The sequence below is a fragment of the Chelonia mydas genome, chromosome 11, assembly GCF_015237465.2.
Source record: "Chelonia mydas isolate rCheMyd1 chromosome 11, rCheMyd1.pri.v2, whole genome shotgun sequence".
NCBI classification, from domain to species: domain Eukaryota; kingdom Metazoa; phylum Chordata; order Testudines; family Cheloniidae; genus Chelonia; species Chelonia mydas.
In genome coordinates, this window is record NC_051251.2 from 68,376,092 (window position 1) to 68,391,852 (window position 15,761).

The 15,761-nt window shown below is 38.3% G+C and overlaps 1 protein-coding gene across 5 annotated transcripts in view; it reads right to left on the bottom strand.

Annotated features, from left to right (window-relative positions):
* Positions 1 to 1,750: 1,750 nt before the first annotated feature.
* Positions 1,751 to 15,761, bottom strand: part of RBM44 (RNA binding motif protein 44) — a 36,322-nt gene continuing 22,311 nt past the window's right edge. For 4 of the 5 annotated variants that reach the window (XM_043525777.1, XM_037912979.2, XM_043525779.1 and 1 more), the window contains 8 exons: positions 14,502 to 14,592; positions 11,565 to 11,700; positions 10,057 to 10,142; positions 9,882 to 9,955; positions 9,065 to 9,461; positions 8,079 to 8,224; positions 7,790 to 7,934; positions 1,751 to 2,450 (listed from right to left, as the gene is read on the bottom strand). In XM_043525777.1, the coding sequence (XP_043381712.1) occupies positions 7,799 to 7,934; positions 8,079 to 8,224; positions 9,065 to 9,461; positions 9,882 to 9,955; positions 10,057 to 10,142; positions 11,565 to 11,700; positions 14,502 to 14,592 (1,066 nt within the window). In that variant the 3' untranslated portion in view covers positions 1,751 to 2,450; positions 7,790 to 7,798. The remainder of the gene's footprint in view (positions 2,451 to 7,789; positions 7,935 to 8,078; positions 8,225 to 9,064; positions 9,462 to 9,881; positions 9,956 to 10,056; positions 10,143 to 11,564; positions 11,701 to 14,501; positions 14,593 to 15,761) is intronic. The other variant, XM_043525778.1, reaches the window with a different exon arrangement.

Sequence of the window (15,761 nt, forward strand, 5' to 3'; positions counted from 1 at the left end):
CACCACCAAAAAACCCAGTACCCCTATTGGAGGGAACCTAGCACAGAAAGTTGGAGGAATTAGAACAGTTACAATCACTGATCTGGGAATCTGTATTTATATATTTAGGCTTTGTGCACATACACTTCAGTACACAGACATTTAGAACACGTTATCCTAGTTCTATTGAAACCATTCTGCTAATATTCTTTTGTCCAGTTTTGGAAACTACATAAACAAAGATAAGCTGCTAGGAGGTCTACATTTGTTTTTTAAATACTCTGAATATTCCTGTTTCCTTGCTTACCGTTTATTTTATAATTTCATCTTTCTTCAAATGGGAACTGCAAGCGTTATGGCAAAATTTCAATCCATTTAAAAATCCCTGTAGCTTCACTGAGTACATTTTTGTCCTCTGCTAAAATGCCGTTTGTGACTCTCCACACTAATGTGATATAGCATTTCATGTAAAGCTGGCCATAAAATGGAAATATCTTGTGTTTTTGAAAAAAATTCAAAATGTCAAAGCAAAATTTTTCATGGGAAGGGAAATTCTGTTTCAGTAGAAACAAAGTGGATTTTTTAAAGCTTCCTGCTGGAAATACTCTTGTTAATTTCACTTCCAGCCCTGCTGCCAGACTGGCCTGGGTCTTCAGCCTTCTCCCTATACCCCCACAGCTATGGTGAGGCAGACAGCCTGTATGCTCAGCCTCCCCACCTCTCCCCGGCAACAGGAGCTACACATCGGGATCTCAAACTTTCGTACTGGTGACCCCTTTCACATAGCAAGCCTCTGAGTGCGACCCCCCTTTATAAATTAAAAACCCTTTTTAATTTATTTGACACCATTATAAATGCTGGGGACAAAGCAGGGTTTGGGGTGGAGGCTGACAGCTCGCGACCCTCCATGTAATAATCTCACAACCCCCTGAGGGTTCCCAACCCCATCTGAGAACCCCTGAGATAGACAGTCCTGCTGCTCAGCCTCCTGGCCAACAACCCCCTCCTCCCCCCCAGCTTCCAATGCAGGAAGACAGCCAAGCATGTGCCTAACTATGGGACTACTCACATGCTTAACGTTAGGCATGTGCTGAAGTACCTTGCTGAATCAGGGTCTAAGTTCACCTATTTTTGTTTACAAATGCTTAACTATTCTACTGTTAAATAATGAAATAGAGCTGGTCAGAAACTTTTAGTCGCACCCTCCCCCCCCAAATGCCATTTTCATTGAAATCATAACGTTTTGAAAAATGTTGATTTTTACAAACATTTTTGTCAAATTGTTTTATTAAAACACAAACAGGAGGAACTCTGATCTAGACAAGATCATGTTTCAATTAGTTCTAAGTAACAGGTGCCTTTGATTTTAAAAATAAAATGAAAATAGTTTTCAACTATTACATTACATTATGTACTAATACTTCTGACATGTTATGAAATAATATAAAATATATAAATGAAAAGATCCATAAAATAAAATTTGAAACAAATTTCAGAATACTGAAACAGAAATTTTTTGGAAATTCTATTGTGTGTGAAATTCTAAAATGTTGAAATTTTCCCTGAAATGGAAATTCTGAGTTTTAACAACTTTATAATGAACTGCCACGTTCTTTATGCAGCACTTCAAAAACTGGAAGTTGGCCTGACACATTTATACTGTGCTATGTTTACAATACGAAAACCTCAGTGTAATTTTTCTATTACACTACATCTTTAATCTATGAAAAATTTAAAACAACCTTAAAATTAAGAAATAAGGATCAAAGGCAACATTTGAAAACATTTTTTAAAGTCTAAATACAAGTTTGTGAAACCAACGTCTACAACTGATATTTATATCACGTTCTCCTGCAAAACAAACACTGGTAACTTGCTGTATGGAAGACCCTGTGATGTAACATTTGTTTCACACTACAGTGTTACATATAATATGCTGCAAAATATGTTTAGATGTTACATCAGCTTCCAGGACTGACTTTAAGATACTCAAAAGGTATTTCCTCAATGGATGTTCATCCACAGGAAACTTGAAAGCATACACTGGAATATCTATAAACAAACTTTAACAAGAGCAAACTTTTCTTAAAGTTATTTTTAACCTTTTTCTCATTAACATGCTCTAATAGGATTAGAGTTTACACACAGATGTTAACTTTTTCCCATTGGAAACTAATGACTTGGTTGCTTCAGAGCCTCAGTGGCAGAAGGCTGTTTTCATTTTATCCAGCTCCCTCACAGTGAAAGTCAAAATCTTGCTACAGATTGTTGACTACCTGTCACGAGTGGAACAAAAAATTACAAAGGAAAGTTTGTAAAAAAACTATTTTGAGAATGCTCATCCACTTGAACACAACATATTTCAGAGCTTTCAAATACTATAAATGTTTCGTAAATAAAACTAATATTTAAAAAACAAGCACTTTCCCACACTGGTTCTCTTGGTCTTTTCTGCATCCATGCTTGCAATGCTGTGAAAATAATAGTTTAAGAATTAGACATTCTGTAGAAACATTAGGACATTTATCATCTTTAATTTTATTTAGATTTAAAGTAATAAAGACACCTATCCAAGACTCTAGGCACCCTAACCACACAATAAATAAAACCCCAGAAGCTTTAAAGTAACTATTTCAAGAGGAATTCAACCAGCCAAACACCGATCGAGTTCTTTCCAGCCCTGTATTGCAATGGGAAGCATACTATTAGCCCTCTCCAAAAACCCTATCAAACAGATTTCTGAATACATTAAGCATTGCTTTCTTTATCTACATGCAATCAACTTAAAGCACAGTTCTCATAATTCAAATAACTTCCTAAAAGCAAAGATAAGGATGAGCAAATTGCCAATACTCTGGCCATGCTCCCTTTGCTGCTACTTACGGCCAGATGAGTTATTCCAAAGCTGCAAAACATGTATACTTAACTGCCTATTATATATAGTGGACCCAAACAGAAAATACAGTCTCAGATCTCTCTCAGCATCTGCTCTTCTAGCCCTTCAGCCATTTAGTGTGGGTAGAAGCATGGGAGATGCTGCCAACAGAAAGGAAATAAGAAATTTTCTGTTCTGCAGCCCTGCATCTCCCACAATTCTTGGTGTCTGGGAAGTAGCGAGCAGTGAACAGATGTAGGGAGAGTTAAGGATAAGGTCAGAAGAATAGAAAAATAGTATCCATTCCTATTTACGTTTCCTCAAAGTGCAAAATCATTTCCAGGATACTGCTTTAAGTACCTTCCTGCCACAGGATGCCAAGGCTGAGGACAGGAAGTCCACTTCGTAGTGTTTGATAAAGGTAGTAGTATTTGATCAGGTAGCCACCTTACAAATTTCCAGTATGAATGCACTAGCTCTTTCTGCCCATGAGGTCATGAGGGATCACTTGTAGTGTACCATGACCCCTGCTGGAGCCAGACTATCCGATGCTTTGTACACTTCCGTTCTGCAATGCACAGTCTAATACTCTAGTGAGAGAGAAGTTGGATGCTCTGAGTTCTTGGCATTTCATGCAGAAAGATACAAGTAGGACACCCCATTCTCTTCATAGACCCTGTACGTTTGATGTAGATTTTCAGGGCCTTTCTAACATCTAAGATGTGCCAAATTTCCTTGATGGGATGCTGCTATCTTGGTCAAAATGAAGGGAGAATCACCCTTTGGGAGACAGCCCCGGAGCACCCACAGAATCGGCACCTATGGTACAGAGAGAGGAGTATGCTTTCAAATTCGATGCTCTTCTAGAAGAAAAGTGTCCTGATAACTCTAGAGGAAAGGCCCAAGGATACTAGCTCTTCACTTTCAATAGCCAGGCTGTTAGATGCAACCAGTTTGGGTCCAGATGAAGAAAACGACCTTGTGAGAGGATGCTGTATCTCTTTGGGAGCTGCAGTGGCGATCCTAATTTCAGTGCTATTAGGTCTCCTCAGACAAGGAGAAGTATCAGTATCACTGTCACCTGCTCCAGTTCTGTTTTTTGGATCAACTTCCAACATTAAGGGTGGAAACGCAGAGGAGACTTTGCTACTATCTGTGCGATAGAGCATCTGTTCCCATGTTGATCTCCTTGGTGAAGTACCTTGGTCTCTTGGTGTTCATGTGGTTTGCAAACAGGTCACATGAGCGCAGGCTGAATGATTCAGTGATCAACTCAATGGCTTCCTGATTCAGGCATGATTTAGAGTTGTTCACCTTGTGCCTGCTGAGCCACTCCACCCCTTCTGGTTCAGGTCTCCCTTTGTGTGAACTGCCCTGATGGCCAAGAATTTTCTGCCCACTTCATGATTTCCATTGCTTTGGTGTGTAACTCTGGGATTCTTTTTCCTCCTTGGTTGTTCATACATGTGACTGTGATCACGTTGTTTGACTATCTAAGGATGTGGTTCCCCTCTAAACTGGGCTGTAATCTTCACAGCATAAGCATGACTGCTCTTAGTTCTAGAATGTCTATGTTGAGTCCTTTCTTCCAGGTGCCTTTAGCTGTTTGTTCCCCAGCCCTTCAGGCTGGGATCAGTTGTGAGGAACAGGAAAGCAGCATGCTCTTACGGACGCTACCCTGGGGTCACCCCCATTTCAAGGAGTCTATCACCTGCACCAGAACCTTTATGTGATCCTTCATGCATTCCAGGCAGTGGTCCCATACTTTCAGGATGAAGGCCTGAAAGTGCCTGATGTGTGACTGTACCGATGGAGTGATCCATATGCACAAAACTAGGAGGCCTAACTGCTGAAGGCTAAGTGTTATGGTAGGGTTCTTGCCGCTCAAACAATACAAGACGGTCCTGAATCTTCTGGAACCTTTTCAGACATGGGTATCCTTGCTATCAAGGTGTCTTTGTCCACTCTCAAGTGGGATATTTTGGTGGACAGAATTCAGAAGCTTTTCTCGATATTGACAGTAAAGCTGGGTGTAAGCAGGAGGTTTAAAGTCAAGGACATGGGTCTTTGTCCTGTTGTCAGGTATGGAGCTGTGATTAAGATATTGTCCAGCAAGGGGTACATGTGGTCCCCTGTGACAAGCCTGGCTATGACTGCAAAACCAGGATCTTTGTGAAGACCTAGGGGGCCCAAGACAGGCCAAATAAGAGCGTCAGGTGATAATGCTCCCTACCACCATATGCAAACTGTAGGAACCTGCAACAGCATGGTCTGATCAGCATGTGGAGGTATGCACTCACCAGATCCCCTGAAGTCAGAAGGTACCCCTGGAACAGGGATGACATTGTAGAGGTTAGGGTCTCCATCTGGAACATCTGTCTGAAGGCCAGTCTCCACTCTTTCTTAAATGCATGGCGTGGCATTGGGAGGGACTGTTCAGATTTTGCAGCACTGTCCGCCACTACTTTGTCTAGCTTCTCTCCAAAAAGCAGGACTCCCAGAAATCTGGAGAACAGCACCAGTTTAGAGTGGCTATACACCTTCCAGGGACAGAACCATAGGTAGTATCTGGTCATTGAGTTGGAGGTCCTCGCTTTGGCTGAGAATCTCATCATAGCCATTGACGGGCCAGCAACGCTGCTGCTCAGGAAACTTTCTTCAGAACAGAGTCGAAGTCAGGGGAATCTCCGCCCTTGAACTCTGAGATCTTCCAGCCAGGAGAAAGCTGCTCTCGCAAAGCCAGCAGCCTCTAAGGGATGCCCGGTTGGAGGCTGAGGAGGCCTCAGTCTTTGAGAGTGGCCTCCATTTTTCTAACTGTGGGATACTTAGAATAGAATCACAGAACTGCAAGAGACCTTGAGAGGTCATCTAGTCCAGTCCCCTGCACTCAAGGCAGGACTAAGTATTAGCTAGAATTCCCCTTCTGAGGGAATAATCATATCTTTTGCCAGAAACCCTAAAGGAGCGTCAACTTTCTGTATCTCAGTAAGCTGGACCTTTGATTGCTGGATCCTTTAGAATCTAAGATCATTTTTGTTAGTATGTTTGCCATTCCTTGACTTGTCTCATTCATCCCTGATTACTTCCCTGAAGGAGGAATGTAGGGGAATCGTGCCTCAAGGGAGCATTTCAAGAAGAGAAATTTGCTTTTAGGCTTACTCACAGGGTTCTGTTTGGGTTGAATCTGAACAGTGGATACAACCTTTTTGCACATGGCCTTGAATTTCTCAGAGGGAACAAACTTTTGCTGAGTCTTTTCCTAGTCTTGATCAGAGTCAGAATCCAACAATTCACTATCATCTGTGGAAGAGGGGGAAGAGGAGTCAGAGGGCTTCTATTTCCCAGATCTCTCATGCCTTTTTCTTTCCTTTTTGGTTTGCTTTTTTCACTTTTTTAGCTCTGTCAGCGTATGAGCTCTGTTGCACTTTGGTGAGGCCTTTTGCAGCTAGTCATGCTGAGGACCTGAAGTCCTCTGACAAGATTTCTTTTTGAGTCCTTGCCTGATGGGTCCCATTACCCCAGAGTGGGGAGGAAAAATGCTTCCAGAGCCCTGCTGGCCAAATGGGAGAGGGCCAGGGATGTTTGAGCCCCACTTCTTTTCCCACGACGCTTAGGACACATTTTAGGACTTGGGGGATTTGTGACCCTGCAAGTCTACCCTCTGTTTTCCAGGGACCCCTTGGGATTTATCCCTAGTCAGCTGACTGGAGTCCTCATCCTTGGAGCCTCACCCTGCTCTGCTATAGACTCCTGGTCCAATTTCCCGCATACACTGGAGTCACGGCTGCTCTGGTGGGTACGGGATTTTACATGCCTGTCTGACTCAGCCGTGGGACCCAACACAGTTAACAATGGAAGACTGGGCACAACTCACTGTCTGCCGATCCTGGGTCAGCTGTCTCACTGATGGAAAACTGTCTGGCAATCATTCAGTGCTTTTTAGGCTGCTCTGCCATAACTAGAAGGTGCAGAGGAACCAGCAGGGAGGCACTGCAGTGAAGGCTCCGGAGTGGGAGCGTTCAAAAATCCAGCCAAAAACTAACAAGGGGGAGAAGAGAGGCTAGGAGAGAGATCACTGCTCACCACTGCCCCAAATTTTGATAACACCCCCGCCCCCCGTTAGGCAGATGAGAAGACAGGAGCACTAAAACAGCCATCCACACTCTATTGCAGAAGGAGAAAAATTGGCCTTGAGTGGGAGCAGAGAAGCAGCAGCCAGACTGGCGGTTCCAAAAAGTTGATCTGCCTCTGTGAGCTGCAAAGTGAACAGAGCAGCCCAGTTGTCAAGAACCATGGGAGATGCAGGGCTGAAGAAAAAAGGATAGAGTTCCTTAAAGAAAAAAAAAACGCAGAGAATCCCATCATATAATCTCCCCGCCACCAAAGACCAAGGTTGGCAAATCACCCATCTAATCCTCATGTTTAACAGAACTTGGACTGTCAACTTTTAATACAAAACTGGGTCTAGTATATATTCTCTGGACTATCTATATAGATTTCTGTTAAAAGAACAGGCCATTAGATGTCACTTTTGTCTGGAAAATTTTTGTAAATGCAGCACCATCAATATGTACAGTAACGTTAATGGAGATTTAACCTTTCTGTTGTGAAATCAGCAGAAATTCTGAAAGAATTTGAATAATATTCTCAAGTATGCTAAATTTTACACAGTGAGATTTATATCTGATAGAGTTAGCAATTTAACTTGGCAGACATTAAAAACTAAGTGATCATCACACAACTATTTCAAAAGAAGTTAATTCTTCTTTAGTGTCAATTCTTTCAGTGCACTCCCCACTGGCAATGAAGTTCATGTGTGTTACTCCAAGCACAAAGAGTTATTTACTATGCTATACATATAGCTACGTTATACAGCCATGCAAACAATACATTTTCTATTTCAAAGTATTTTTCTTTCTGCACTAGAATGCTCACCTGTTCATGCTACTTTTTCTCACATTTGGATGCAGACTTCCTCAGAACAAAGGAAGCCATTTCCACAATAGCATTAATAGACAAGCCACTCAGGAAACCTTTATTATTTGTTCTGACCTCCAGCAAAGCATCCACAATATTGTCGCTAAACAAATGAGACAGAAATAAGACAGTCTTTAACTGAGTGACATTATATAAACATGTTTTCACTGATTCCACATTTATCATTTCATTTGACTATCCTGAATATAAGATTCATAAATCGGGGAGAAAAACCAGATATTCTTACCTACTAGCCTTGGGATGTAGTTCTTTTAGTTTCTTCATCAATTTGGTAAAGCTGCTCAAGTTTAATGTGTTAGGAGGTATAAAGGTAGCAGATGGATTAGGAGAGAACTGCACAGGTTTTATCTGCAGAGGATTCTCTCTCATACTCTAGATGCAAATTAAAACAATTGAACATAGAATGTGTTAAGTATTGTATGGATTGCTTATCCTATTTTACAAAAGATTATCGCTTCTGTTATGTACCATTTTTCAAACTATTGGAGCAATTACAGATTTAGTTCAATAGTAAAATATTTATAGATATGTATATCAGGATCAAAACTGATCATGTTATAATGCAACTAACTACTGCATATATCTTAAAATTAAATATTCTTATTTTGGTTACCATTTTTATGTTTTTTCATGAGTAACCATGTTAAATTAGGCAAAATCTAGATTACCGTAGGAACAGTCATTTTCATATTAAATCGAAATAAAATAAGTTTTCAGGGTTGTTTTTTTGTTTTAAATAATCACAACCGCAAAGCTTGTTATTGGATAAAAGTTTGTGGACGAAGAAAATCTGAAAATGAATTCATCATATAATTTAGGATACAATTTAAACAGAAGTTTTTCCTCCCACTCTTCTGCCAAACACAAAATCTTTCTTGTACCTTAATAAATCACAATCCATTTCACTTATACAAACTTATTAAAAGTGAAAACTTTTAAATCTAAAAAAAACCAAAATAAAACCATAGTTATTCCAGAGATGAAATGTAAAGGTACAGTTACTCAATGAGCTTACATCATTAAAAAAATAAAGGCAGAGATGTCAACATTAGGCAGGAGAAGATGGAGAGCTATATCCCGTCCACAATATGCCACAAATACTGATTTTTGAGCACTTTGCACAAGCCAACACTACTGCAAAATATGCTAAGTACAAAGAAAGAATTAACTTTAAAAAACTCATAATAATCTGTCCCAGGAAGAATAATTTACCTGTTGATCAACTGAGAATAAAAGGTGTCCTGATTCATGTCTAAGTGGCTTTAAATCAGAGCTAAGCACTTCTGAAGAGGCCAGGACAGGGGCAGGCGCTGTTGAAGAAACTGAGGGAGGGGCAAGCACTTTCAAAGAGGTTGTGGTGGTGGAAGGCACTTGCAAAGAGTCCGGGACAGAGCAAGTAGTTCTGACTTGAATATTTTTTTCCAAATTATCAGTGGCTTGGTTTTCATAGTGAAGTGGTCTGGAAACGTTTTGAGAAGCTGGAAGTATATTTTCTCCTGCAGTTTTTACAAGACGAACATTTACTGCTTTTCCTTTTATTTCTTTCCCATTCATTTCTTCCACAGCCAATTTTGCTTTACTAGCTTTTTTAAAACTCAGAGATGCATATCTAAAATTTAAAAACATGTGCAAGAACTGAGAAAAAAACCTTTAATATACAATTTAACCAGCATCCATATGTGGATGATACCAAATTCATTAATTACAAATGCTTCTGATTATGGTGCAACTCTCTACTTTAAAATGTTAGCTACAGCTTTTAATTGAACTACAATATTTTAATCCAGCAAGGACAATATTTTATAATTGGTATTTTCCAGTAACATGTCAACTGTTTCTGGAACTCAGACATTGCCAGTCTACATCTAAAATATAATCTGTAGAAAATGTATTGATTTAATTAAAATTCCACTGACCTTAAAGTAACTTACAGAGTAAAAAAAAAAAAAAAAAAACACTTTCCTAAGCGCCACTTATTTTGTCAGTAACAAATGTAATACAAATAAAATTTACATTAATATGAATGTACCTGTAGTTACTAGAAAACTCACATATTGAAACCTCCAAAACCTGATACTTCTGGAAATGAGACCTTAGATCAACCTATAACAGACAGCATATTTAGGATGTAAAGTATAGCATGAAAGTAATTTACTAAATAAACTAGGTATTAATAATTATTATTTAAAGAAAGGCTGTTTTACCTCTGATACTGAAGGACTTAAGCCACCAACATGAATAAAATAACGCTTATTTGGCTCACTTTTTGTATTCTTCACCATCTTTATTTCTGGTAGTATAGAAATATACAAGAAAAATATTAATGTGCTATTCCTTACTCAATTCAATCTACAATAAATTAATTGTAAAAAAAGCAGAAAATATGTAAAGGCAAACAGTATCACTAAAAAAACTGAAGTGACTGAATGGAGAAAATGTGTTTCATGATTAGGGCCCTCCCAAATGCAGCGTCCATTTTGGTCAATTTCATGGTCATAGGATTTTAAAAATCGTGAATTTCATGATTTCATCTATTTCAATATGAAATTTCACAGTGTTGTAATTGTAGAGGTCCTGACCCGAGAAGGCGTTGTGGGGGTGTCACAAGGTTATTGTGGGGAGGCTGCGGTACTGCTACCCTTACTCCCCCGCTGCTGCAGGTGGCGGCACTTCCTTCGGAGCTGGGCAGCTGCAGAGTTGTGGCTGCTGGCCAGTAGCTCAGCTCTGAAGGCAGAGCCGCAGCAGCACAGAAGTAAGGATGGCCTGGTATGGTACTGCCACCCTTACTTTTGCGCTGCTGCCTGCAGAGTCGGACCCTCAGTCAGCAGCCACCACTCTCCTGCGCTGCGGCCTTCAGAGCTAGGCAGCTGTAGCCAAAGTAAGGGTGGCAATAACACAACCCCCCTGCAAATCTCTTTTGTGTTAGGACCCCTAATTTGAGAAACGCTGGCCTTCCCAGTGAAATCTGTATAGGATAAAAAGCACACAAAAGACTAGATTTCATGGTCCATGACGTGTTTTTCATGGTCGTGAATTTGGTAGAGTCCTATGCATGATACAACAGGAAAAAGGATGAAATTGCATTTGTTTTCTAACAGCTGCCTTAAAACACTACATAGAAAAATACATATTTAAGATTTTGTAAAGGAGAGCATGAAGACCCGAAACATTTTTTCATGTACGTCTACAAAATTTGGTAAATTGATTCTCAAAACAGAGTACGGGTTTTAATTTGAAACTGTATTTGTCTAACCAATTTCCTTAATTCTAACCAATAGGTTCCTTTCCAAGACTCAAAGTCCGAGCGAGTCACAAATTGGGATTCTAGTGATCCCCTCTTGCGCAGGAAAAGCTTAGAGCTCTGACGGCATAATGTCTTTCTAGAGGAGAAGCTTGTATCAAACACTGTCCAGGTATGCAACTAAGGGCTTCAAAGTTTCGATGTGCTTCAGCAACTATGCATAAGGTATAGCTAGATGTTCTGATGGTGTCAAAATGCAGCTTTGAGACCCATATTGTTAAATCAGAGTGTCTTAATCATTTTTAGGGTTTGGAGGGGTTTGAGTGTTATGGATTAAAAAAATGGGTACTGGGAGCTGGTGTCAGTAATGGGGTGAGATGAAAAGCTTATGCTGTTGATGGAATTTTGTGGCTTGTGAGACAGCTGTTACTGCTGAGTGGTAGGTGTGGGAGAGACTGGTGCTCAACTCACCTGTTGTACTAATAACCTTCCCTAGATTTTCTTGTTCCTTTTCATTCCCTTGAAGCGTTACTGAAAAATCAGTCACTGTAAAGTTTTCTTTAGCATCAAACCAGTCTTCATGGGTTTCTCGATTTTTTTCTGCAGTCTGCAAGACAGTTAAAGCAAATTTAGTTTCATATACTAAAATTCAAGCAATGATATTGAGAAGGCAGAGTTGCCTGCAGAAAAGAGCACAAGGCTGAGAATTAGGACGCCCTGAGCACTAATCCTGACTCTGCCACTGACTTGTATGGTCTCAGGCAAGTGATTTCACCTTTCTGTCTCAGTTTCATCTGTAAGATAGAGAAAAAATTGTGGAACATGCACATCATGTTAGTTCCTTTTTCAAAATAAAGGAAGATATTAAAAATACTGGTTATGTTTAGGGCTGTCAAGCGATTAAAAAATTAATCGTGATTAATCGCACCAACAAACAATTTTAGAATAGCATTTACTTAAATATTTTTGGATGTTTTCCACTTTTTCAAATATATTGATTTCAGTTACGACACAGAATACAAAGTGTACACTGCTCACTTTATATTTTTATTACAGATATTTGCACTGTAAAAATGATAAACAAAACACAGTATTTTTCAATTCGCTTCATACAAGTACTGCAGTGCAATCTCTTTATTGTGAAAGCACAACTAACAAATGCAGGAGTTTTTCTGTTACATAACTGCACTCAAAAACAAAACAATGCAAAACTTAACAGCCTACAAGTCCACTCAGTCCTACTTCTCGTTCAGCCAACTGCTAAGACAAACAAGTTTGTTTACATTTACAGGAGAAAATGCTGGCCACTTCTTAATTACAATGTCACCTGAAAGTGAGAACAGACATTCGCATGGCACATTTGTAGCTGGCATTGCAAGGTATTTATGTGCCAGATATGCTAAACACTGGTGTGCCCCTTCATGCTTTGGCCACCATTCCAGAGGACATGCTTTCATGCTGATGTTACTCGTTAAAAAAAAATGCGTTAATTAAACTTATGACTGAAGTCTTTGGGGAAGAACTGTATGTCTCCTACTCAGTGTTTTTCTCACATTCTGCCATATATTTCATGTTATAGTAGTCTTGGATGAGGACTCAGCACATGTTGTTCATTTTAAGAACACTGTCACTGCAGATTTGACAAAATACAAAGAAGGTACCAATGTGAGATTTCTGAAGATAGCTACAGCACTTGACCCAAGGTTTAAGAATCCGAAGTGTCTTCCAAAATCCGAGAGGGACAAGGTGTTGAGCATCCTTTCAGAAGTCTTAAAAGAGCAATACTCTGATGCGGAAACTACAGAACCCGAATAACCAAAAAAGAAAATCAGCCTTCTGCTGGTGGCATCTCACTCAGATGATGAAAATGAACATGCGTCGGTCCACACTACTTTTGATGGTTACTGAGCACAACCCGTCATCAGCATGGATGCATGCCCTCTGGAATGGTGGTTGAAGCATCAAGGGACATATAAATCTTCAGCGCATCTGGCATATAAATATCTTGTGACGCCGGCTACAATAGTGCCATGTGAACACCTGTTCTCATTTTCAGGTGACATTGTGAACAAGAAGCGGGCAGCATTATCTCCTGCAAATGTAAACCAGCTTGTTTGTCTGAGCGATTGGCCTAACAAGAAATAGGACTGAGTGGGCTTGTAGGCTCTAAAGTTTTACATTGTTTTATTTTTGAATGCAGTTTTTTTGTACATAATTCTACATTTGTAAGTTCAACTTTCGTAACAGAGATTGCACTACAGTACTTGTACTGAGTGAACTGAAAAATACTATTTTATTTTTACAGTGCAAATATCTGTAATAAAAATAAATATAAAGTGAGCACTGTACACTTTGTATTCTGTGTTGTAATTAAAACCAATATATTTGAAGTGGAAAATATCCAACAATATTTATATAAATAGTATTCTATTATTGTTCAACAGCGTGATTAATTGCGATTGATTGTCGTTAGGGCTGTTAAGTGATTAAAAAAATTATTCTCCAGTACCTAGAGAAAATAATTTAATTGTAGTAATATACTGACAAGTACATTAACATGTTAGTAAAATACATGGCTTTTCCCTGTCACCATTGACTCACACTATACTTAAAAGGAATCATTCTTCTAAGGCCTCTACCTAACATTATTCAAGATACTGTGGCTTGCAACTCCATATTGAACATACTTGTGCATGTTTCCATTTCTTTGTTACATTACCCACAGATTGTATATCTGAAACTGCAGTGTGTAGCTGATTTAACATTAAATGATCCCTTAGAGAAAGGGCAGTAGAGTATCAACGTGGATATTTTATTCAGAGGTTTGCGGTTTTTGCAAATTCACAATACAAGTAACAAACACATTGTGCTGTTCCTACTGAACTTTACTATCAAATCTTGAATTAGATACATCTAACTTACCCCTTTCTATATCTTGAGCCTCATACTTTATTTCAAAGTTCTTGTAGGAAGGATATTGCTTATGCTGCCTGTTGTCAGTTAAACACATCATTTGAGGAGTGACCTATAAATAGGCTTGCTTTAGTTATTTATTGAGTAACAATACTTTTTTTTTTGCTTAAAATGCATAATTTAATATTTTTTCTAAGTTTCATACTACAGATGCGCTAATCAGCTATAGAAAAACTTTTGCCCACTAATCTGTTCAAGATCTCCATCAGTTTTGCATTTCAAAGCAGTATTATAATCCCTTGGTAACATCAGTTGCATTGCATCCTATTGCTAGCACTGAGATATATGCTAAAATATGCCAATTCTTGGATGCAGTATAAAGATCAAAATTATATTTGTATATATTGTTCTAAAAATATGTCTGCATAAAGAATAGGATTTTAAAAGATTATTAGTTTATAAGAAGGTTCCAAAGTAAAAGTTCAGGAAACTCACTAAAGGTGGTGGTGTTTTCAGGCTGGAGGAAATTTCGCTCTCTTGATGTTTTGAGATTTCTAATCCTGATTTTTCTGCCCCAGAACTAGAACTAAAAAATAACATGCAACTTTTGAAAACAGATTATAAATTCTAATACAGTCTCCTGTTATTCAGTGTAATTTTCAAAATGGATGGTCGCTACCAACTTAATATTTCCTCATCTTCAATGTACTAAGAAAAATAAATATATAAACATCAACATATCCAGTGTAAAAGATACTAAAGTTTAATATTTTAATACAGAATTTTATAGAGAAAAGCATAATTGTACATTTGAAGATTCTATAAACATACAGATATTAACAGAGAAAAAAAATGTACAGTTTGTCCCTATTGCTCGGAATATTTTACCAAATTAAGATTTCTAGAAAAAATTCTTTGGAAGTTAAAAATCAATTATTTGGTAATGTGATACATACCCAAAAAACAAACAAACAAACAAAAAAAAACAATTCCAAGGAACATTTTAGAGGCCTTTTCTTTCACTCATCCACTGTAATTTTACCTTACTGTCTACTACCTACTTTATTAATAAAAATCACTACCCATCTTATGTAAATATATTGTATTCATTGTGATGTAACCAGCAGTTCTTTAAGTTGCTTATTTCTGCAGCTATATTTTTCATTTTAAGAATATACTGCATGTTACTCAGTCTGACTACACTTAACATGATTAAGAGTAAGTTTAAAAGTAGCTATGAGATATGACTTGCTTGATTTTTAAATTCTTTCTCACAAGACAAATAATTTTGCAATTACACAGTAATACTGGAAGTTTTATTTCTCTTTTCACTTTGTCCTACTTATATAGGGTCATAATATGGCAATCTATTATTCTGCTGTGGCATTCTTTTATGATACAGTATTTAAACATAAATGTTTTTAAAATACTGACAAAAGAAAACTGGAAAATTATCTATATTGTCAAAATATTTGTTTAAAGATAGAATTCTGATAAGCTGCACTATTGCAGATTTATGTGTTATCCATTAGCCATAAAACAAACTACAGCCAGTTCCATTACATCACACCATATTCCAACAGCTTTTTGTGTAACAAAAAAAAGTAATACAGAAACATTTGCTGGTTCCATGTTAGAGACAGCACGAATAAAATTACTATTAATTTAATGGGTTCATTTTAACCGAATGTTACTCTGGAACCTTTGATGATACTTACAGGGCAACTGTCAGACTCTTAGACTTTTAGATCTATT